At 47.6% G+C, this 8,221-nt stretch overlaps 1 protein-coding gene across 1 annotated transcript in view; it reads left to right on the top strand.

Moving 5' to 3' along the window:
* fam35a (family with sequence similarity 35 member A) overlaps positions 1-7,989 on the top strand; it is a 10,817-nt gene extending 2,828 nt beyond the window's left edge. The window contains exons 2-10 of the mRNA XM_015377541.1: positions 2,151-2,315; positions 2,653-3,443; positions 4,912-5,062; positions 5,228-5,554; positions 6,430-6,576; positions 6,659-6,868; positions 6,953-7,196; positions 7,267-7,382; positions 7,451-7,989. Coding sequence (XP_015233027.1) covers positions 2,159-2,315; positions 2,653-3,443; positions 4,912-5,062; positions 5,228-5,554; positions 6,430-6,576; positions 6,659-6,868; positions 6,953-7,196; positions 7,267-7,382; positions 7,451-7,626 — 2,319 coding nt within the window. The 5' untranslated portion in view covers positions 2,151-2,158 and the 3' untranslated portion in view covers positions 7,627-7,989. The remainder of the gene's footprint in view (positions 1-2,150; positions 2,316-2,652; positions 3,444-4,911; positions 5,063-5,227; positions 5,555-6,429; positions 6,577-6,658; positions 6,869-6,952; positions 7,197-7,266; positions 7,383-7,450) is intronic.
* Positions 7,990-8,221: the final 232 nt, after the last annotated feature.

Here is an 8,221-nt window from a genome sequence, read left to right as displayed (position 1 = left end):
GCTGGTCCTTGGCTGGTCCTTGGTTGGTCCTTGGCTGGTCCTTGGTTGGTCCTTGGCTGGTCCTTGGTTGGTCCTTGGCTGGTCCTTGGTTGGTCCTTGGCTGGTCCCCTTCAGTTCCTTTTTAAACATCAATCTTTTTACTAAAATATTCTTTCTGTCATGGTTTGTGGACATTAACATCTAGAGAGAAGCGCCATCTACTGGTCAGGCCCTGTAATATAGTGAAAGGTTGGAGTCAGAGTAATAAATATGTACACCCAGGAGAAGAACAGTGGCTGGAAGTTGGAGGGGATATTGCTGCCATTTGGCTGCTTTTCACTGGAAGGGGTCATTTTGAACGGCTGCTACTGTAGTCTGTAGACTAACATTAGTCTGCAGACTAACATTAGTCTCAGACTGACTGGAAGACATTGACTGAGTTAGCCACTGACATTGGGTCTAATGTCAGAAAATAGAAAGTAGAGGAAATAGAAAGTCATTCACTGAGAAATGTTAATGTAGGAATTCTTTATTCAGTGGATGATGCTGTCGTTTTTGGAGCGTTTGGTTTATTTCTCATTTGAAATATATTGCACGTTATATTGACAAAAAAAGCAACTCAAACGATTTTAAAGGGTAACGCACAGACAGAGTATAAAAGTATACGACATCATCATGCATGCAGTGTTTAAGGAAAATACTACAGCATTAACAGACATTTACATGAAATTAAATGTATGATGTGATTACCATCTCAACACAATAAAAACATGTATATAACATGTGCATCATCAATTTATCACTTTTGGCTCATCTTTATTATTCTGCTCCATTAACACATTAATTTTATTGTGATTTATTTGTATAATATGTTATATTACATGATTTATAGACTTCAAACAGCCAGTCTGTGTCAAAGTGATGAATTTCTCTTTATTTTAAAAGTCTTAAGCCCCCCTGAAAATGAGAACATCATGGTTGTTTGATGCTGTAGCGCATTGATTGTTTACATTGAGACCGGTCTAACTAGGGAGTACCAATATGGCGCCGGTGGCTTCACTTCAACCCCATACAACCAACGGACAATGAGAAATCCGGTGAATAAACAGAGATCAGTTGTTTTTCTGGGGGTGCTCCTCCTCAAGCTGCTTCAGGGAACAGACCAGGACCTTTACCTGGCTCCTTCAAAATAAAAGCCTTGTATCTATAAATAAATCCAGATTAGAAAATAAGCTGTGGTGTGATAGCAGGGTTTAAATGTCTCCTTCACTAAATTTAGAGCTGCTGGTCTTTGCGTGTTTGGATCTGGTCTCCTCTAAGTGAACTTCCACATGTTCCCTAAACGTTCCTGCTGCTTGGCGCTCAGCGCTCCATCAGAGGCTGTTTTATTCTGATTATCCTGCACTGCAAAAAAATACATCCAATTAACTCAGTTTTTCTGAAATTATTGTGCAGGTAAGTGTGACTTTTTGCCAATGGAACAAGACAAATAACATTTAAAATTAAATTAAAAACTACTGCTGCCTCTTATATCAAGTGCATAATATCTAATTATCTTACTATAAGGCTAAAAATCATTCAAAATAACTCGTATTCATCAACTCTTTAGGTCACAAATTCCACGGAGTGATTTTACGTAGATATAAACTGCATCTGTTTGTTTTCTAGTGTTTGAAGATAAAAATAGTAAAATTAAGTATTACTAATATCTATAAAGTAGTAAAAAAGGTTCTGCAGCTCTGGCTCTCTGCTGCCCTCCTCTGGTGAGGATGACTAACTGGCACAGTGTCGCCACCATCAGGTTAAACTGTGAATCACAGGCGTCAGAGTGGGAGGGTTTTAAACCAGAACAGTTTGAACTATCAGAGGAAAACTGGACCTGTTTGGTTCTGAAGGTTAAGCCCCGCCCCCAGCCTCTGATTGGTGGAGCTGATGAAGAGGCGTTAATGGCCTCCATTATTGTTCCCATGTGTGAACGGAGCAGAATCTGCAGCTGCAGGGTTTCTGTTTCCTGTTTATGGTTGCCTAACGTCACGCCCCTCAGACCCAGATGTGTGGAGAGCAGAACCATCCGTCTCCATGTGGAGGACGATCATCAGATTGAGCTGAAACATGTTGGACGCCATTAAAAGCTGCTGTGGTTAAACTGGTTCTGGTGGTGTTCTCCTCAGCAGGGCTCATGGATGAACGTCCAAAGATCCACATCTTTCTGGGAGCTCCTCCTCCTGCCTCCATCTTAGCTTCAGACGCTGGGACGGAGGAAGAGGAGCGTCCTCCTGCAGGATGGAGACACCTGCAGCTCACCTGGAGGGGGGGGCGCCTCAAAGCTGCAGCAGGTGAGACCGGTTCTGGTTCTGGTTCATGTTTGCCCCTCAGAGGTTTATCTGTGGTCGTTTTGCTGTCCAGCAGACGTATCTTTTAGTGTTGTTATTTTTCCTGTAGAGCGATAATGTTTCAATTCTCTGGTTCCGTTTATGAGACATTTTTTATCTCTTTGTTTTATTGTGATGTTTTCTGCTCAGTCTCTGTGTCTTTGGTCCATAAAGTGTCTCTTTTCTGCGTTTTTGTTTATTTTTAATCGAGTATCACAGCTTTTGTTATTTTCCTGCTCTTCTCTGCTTCCTCTGGGATGTAATGACCGCTAACGGTGAGGAGGAATCCCTTTCCTTTCAGATGTTCCTGGGAATGAAGCCGAAATCTCCCGGTTCTACTCTGGGAATGAGGATCCTGAAGCGTCCAATCAGGGTTTAGATAAAACAGAGGATCCAACAGAACCAGAATCTGATGGGACCACAGAGTGGAAGGAAGGACGATGGAACACAGACGGAGGATCAGCGTGTGAAAGAGGAGGTCTGAGGTCAGAGGTCGACCCGGATGGTGCCGAGGAGGATCAGTGTTCTGCTTCGGTCCAAGACTATCTGGACGGCTGTTTCCCTGCAGCTCAACCAGAACCAGACTCCAGACCGCAGCCTACACCCCCTCCTCCGTCCACCAGAACCCAGTACCTCAGCACCTGGACTCTGAGTCAGGCCCTGATGCTGAGAGGCAGACATGGCGTCCAATCAGCATCCAGCCCTGAGAAAACCCCGCCCCCTGTCTCCTCCAGCACACCTGAGCTCTTCAGCCCAACCGCCTCCTCTCCTGGAGCCTCCATGGAGCTCTTTAGCCCAGTCTGTGTCTCTCAGAGGGTGGAGCAAGGCGGAGTCATCATGGAGGCCACTGCTGAAGGTGTCCTCTGTTCTCAGGAGTCCAGAGCCCCCCAGGACTCCCCAACAAGGCCCCCCTGCAGCAAGAAGCCCAAACCCTCTGAGGATTCAAAAGCTGCAGGAGGCCAGAGCTCCTCCTCCACCTTCGCTGCTCCGCTGCAGAGTCTGACCACCCCTCTGGACCGGTGCCTCCGGCTGGGTCTCAGGTTCTCTGTCCTGGTGGTAGTGGTCCACCCGTGTCATCTGAAGGAGGTCCAGGTGGGTGTTGTGGACGTTCAGGTGGTCTGATAGTATCCTTATAGGATGCTTCACTTAACCAAGAAAAAAGTGACCCACCAAAGATGGCCGCATAACGTAATATGGCGACTCTTTCAGTTACGGCACAAAATAAAATCAGTGTTAAAGGAAAAGTCCGGTCAGCAGGAATAATAAATGGATCATAATTTATACCTAAAACTAATAATGAATTTACCGTTAATCAGTAAAAATATATATATAATTTTTATTGCGATCAATGGGAACTACTAGACACATCTGCAATCAACAACAATTATTGAAGATTTCCAGAGGACTTCACCATTGAAATTCACCAGAGCTATAGTGAAACTGACAATGCCCACGTGCATGGCAGCTGGATGCTGGAATACATCGGGTAAAAGTGAAAAAAAGAGTTATTCCACCTTTCTGATTCCTGATCCTCCACGGACGGGTTGGTCGTTGGATCGCCAACTTGAAGAGGGAGGATTTGCCATCGAACTTCTGGCCAGAGAAAAAACCCGTAATATGTAGCCAACATTTGGAAGAAGAATGTTTTCAAGATGACTTGGATAATAGCGCGTTGTGACAAACACCAGATACAGCACTGGGACTTGATCAACAGCCGATACCGCACCGTGACAATGTCACTAACCAGTAGGTGGCAGTAGTGTTCTTTGACAAACATGGATGCCTCCAGTAAAGCACATTCACATGAAAATTACTCTGAATTAAAAACGCTGATCATTTTTTGAAGAGGATGGAATCATTTCAAATTTAAAGAACTTTCTGAAGTTTTCTTTAATGTTTTGGTCTACAAAAATACTAGATAATGTCAATATCGTGCCATCAACATTTTAAAGATATTTAACAATAAATAATCATATTATCAGCATAAAGATGAGATTCATCATCATCAGGGTTTGAACAGTAATGGTGTCCCTTTAAAACAGGAAGAAAGGAGGCGAGCAGGCAGCATGGGCGCTGAGGTCTAATAGAAAAAGCTGGAGAACCAGTTTACAGGCTGAACTTTTTGAGTTAATTAATTTATCAATTATTGGAAGCTAACAACAGAGCTATGAAACATGCTGGAGAAGATTCTCAGTCATCCAGGTCAGAGTTATTCCTAAACAGTTCAAAACAATCCGCTGGACTTTATTAGTTTGAAGATGTTTCTCTTCCATGCAGGCAGCTTTTTCAGTTCAAAATGTCAGAAATAGCGTTTAGTTCCAGGTTTTATCCAGCAGCCCAACAAAGACCCTAAAAAAAAACAAGGCTTTGTTGGGCTGCTGGGGGCAGGTGGGCTCTCCTCATCCTCCACAGGAAGTCAAAGCTCTTCTATGCCCTTTAGACCAGAGAGGTGGTGTGGACTCCTGTTAGGGTGGAGATGCTCTTAGCCACAGGATGTTAAACCAAACCTCCTTCTCAGTCCCCTGAAATAGTCCTGATGTTCTGATCCGTTTGTTTGAAGGTGAAGTCCGGACCTTCAGCTGGAGCGTTTGTTCCTCTAGCGTCCATCGTGGTGACGGACCAATCAGGAGCAGAGATGAAGGTGGTGCTGTGGAGGAGAGCGGCCTTCTGGGTGCTGACGGTGAATCCTGGGGACGTCCTGCTCATCACAGGTAGACCTGAGATGGACGGTTCTGGTTCTGTCTGTCCATTTTAAAGCAGTAGCTTCACTAGCCGTGTTTAGCAGGATAACCGGGTCCTGCTACGGGAACCATCTTAGAGAAGCAGGTTCTGGTGTCAGTGTGACCTTCACAGGTGTCTCTTTATGCTCCGCCCAGGGCTGCAGGTGAACGAGGACAAGTGGAGAGGAGAGACCGTCCTACAGTCCACCTTCTCCAGCAAACTGTTGAACCTGGGTCACGCGTCACAGCCAGCGCTGACAGCAGCCAATCAGAGGCCTCCCTCTCTAGCTACCCAGCATGTTAGCGCTCGCTCGCTCTCCTCTCTGTGTCAGTTTATCAGAGAGCGGCGCCCCCTGCTGGTGTCTCTGCCAAGCCGCGCCCCGCAGGACCTCAACCGGCTGCCTTATGTCACCCTGAGGACGATGCGGGTCAACACTCTGGTTCACGTTCTTCTACGTGTCAAACACTCACAGCTCAGCCCAGGTGAGCCCGTCACAGTGGGCGGGGCCTATTTCATCTCTCCTGTCAGGTGTTCTGGTTCCAGCAGGACCACCTGTGATGGACGGAGGTGTTCCTCATGGCTGCCTCCTCGGCCCGCTGCTCCTCCTTAAGCTACATGTAGTTTTATTTTTCCTTCAGATTAATTTAACAGAAATTAGAAAGAATTAATTATTATGGGATTTAATTAGTCAATTTTCAGACAATTTCTACATTAAATTTAATTAAAGTGTTGATTTTGTATCTTAATGGAAACATGATGCTGTCTGTCCTTCTGTCTCTCTGCCTGTCTGTCTCTTTGTCCCTCTGTCCCTCTGCCTGTCTGTCTCTCTGTCTCTCTGCCTGTCTGTCTCTTTGTCCCTCTGTCTCTCTGTCCCTCTGTCTCTCTGCCTGTCTGTCTCTCTGTCCCTCTGTCTGTCTGTCTCTCTGCCTGTCTGTCTCTTTGTCCCTCTGTCTCTCTGTCCCTCTGTCTCTCTGTCCCTCTGTCTCTCTGCCTGTCTGTCTCTTTGTCCCTCTGTCTCTCTGTCCCTCTGTCTCTCTGCCTGTCTGTCTCTTTGTCCCTCTGTCTCTCTGTCTGTCTGTCTCTCTGTCCCCCTGTCTCTCTGTCTGTCCTTCTGTCTCTCTGCCTGTCTGTTTCTCTGTCCCTCTGTCTGTCTCTCTGTCCCTCTGTCTGTCTGTCCCTCTGTCCATCTGTCTGTCTGTCTCTCTGTCCCTCTGTCTCTCTGTCTGTCCTTCTGTCTCTCTGTCTGTCTGTCTGTCTGTCCCCTTGTCTCTCTGTCCCTCTGTCTGTCTGTCTCTCTGTCTGTCTGTCTCTCTGTTGTCTGTCCCTCTGTCTTTCTGTCTGTCTGTCTCTCTCTCAGGGTGGAGGAATGAGGCTGAGTCGCGCAGTCGCTCTGCTGTCCAGCTGAAGACAGTTCTGACTGTGGAGCAGCCGGACGGTCAGCAGGGGGTGCTGTTGCTGTGGGGAGCAGCCATGGACTGGCTGCCCCGCCTCCAGAGACACAGAGGTAGAGAGGCTCCGCCCTCCTTTGGTTCAGGGTTAGTGGCTGCGGGGCTACAGGAGGTTCTGCTCCTCTGTCTGTCCTACAGAAGCTGTTTGGGACTTTAGGGTCCTCCTGGTGAGGGAGGGGTTGACCTCTGACCTCTTGGAGCTACACTCCACCCCCTGGAGCCTGGTCCGGGTTCTGGATCCACGGGATCCCCGGGCGCTGGACTTCGACCGGGCCTGGCGCCGTCAGAAGGGAAGCAGCGTTCCTCTGGAGTTGGACCTGGACACCATGTTGTCCCAGAAGTACAGCGGTGAGTCGTTGATCGCTCCATCAGAACCAGAACTCTAACAGAACCCTGCAGGTTGGATGAAGGCTTTTCCTCCTCCTCCTCCAGGTGAGGTGGAGCTCAGAGTCCAGGTCCTCAGCTTCCAGTTCCAGGAGGCCCCGCCCTCCCAGAACCCGCCCCAACCGGTTCTGGACAGCTCCACACCATTGGACGCCATCCTGACGGCGCTTGGCGATGATGTCACCTACACGGGCTGCGCCCGCTGCTCCACTGAGCTCGACACGGACGAGAACGGGATCTACGCCACCTGCTACCCCTGCCTGCCGCACACTGCCGTGCGCCGCTTCTACAGGTGCTGATGACATCATGGTGACATCATCACTGAGGATGCTGGTCCTGATGATGCAGCTTCTTTATTTCAGGTCAGCCGTGGTGACGGTCAGCAGGCCGGGCTGCGCTCTCCTGGGTGTCCGGGTTCCTCCAGTTCCTCTGCAGAAGATCCTCCAAGCTCCACCAGACCGGCTCCACCGGAGCTCAGGTGAGACGCTCAGTCAGAGGTCAGGTGACCAAAGGTCAGAGGTCATTGATGTTCTGTTGCTCCTTCAGCTCCAGGTTCTCCGGTGAGGAACATCCAGGTGGCAGCAGAGAAGATCCAGACCCTCCTGTCTCTTCCCAAGAAAACCTTCATCATCATCATTCGCAGCCACTTCCTGTGCGACGAGAACAGCGTCCCCATCAGTCAGGACTTCACTCTGCTGGACCTCCGGTTCCCGGGTCCATAAAGGCCCCAGCAAGACCAGGTTCTGGTTCTGATGGTCTCTGGAGGTTCTTCTGCCTGCTGACCAGAGGAAGAGCAGGATGAGGAGGATGAAGGATTTGGAGGAGTTCTGGTGACATCATGAAGCTGAAGATGAAAATATTTTGTTTGATTGTTCTGTTCCTTGGAGGGTTCTGTTGGTTCTGAGTTGTGTTAAAACCCGTCTAGGGATGCAAAGATCCATCCCCTTCAGATCCCAAGCAGCCAAAACATACATTTGAACATTTTATGATATTTATTTTAAAAAAAAAGTATTTTTGAAATAAATGTTACAAATGGAGTAATGACTTCAGAGAGATCTAACGCCGAAAACAACAAACAAAAGGAAACTGAATATTAAGCAACTTATGTAATTAAAAGTAAAAAAACACAAATTACAAAAACTTACCTCAGTAAATAAGAAAAAACATGAGAAAACTTCAGGAAACAGAAACAGCAGCTCACTGTGTTCGGCCGGTTGAAATGAGCTGAGGGTGGAGGCAGGAAGTCCTAATCAGCAGCTTTTACCGCTTTCATCCAGGAACCAGGCAGCGACACGCACCTGCACACTCATATTTACA

Source organism: Cyprinodon variegatus, unplaced genomic scaffold, assembly GCF_000732505.1.
Source record: "Cyprinodon variegatus isolate N-32 unplaced genomic scaffold, C_variegatus-1.0 Scaffold156, whole genome shotgun sequence".
Taxonomy (NCBI): Eukaryota; Metazoa; Chordata; class Actinopteri; order Cyprinodontiformes; family Cyprinodontidae; genus Cyprinodon; species Cyprinodon variegatus.
This window is presented reverse-complemented; position numbering and strand designations above follow the sequence as displayed.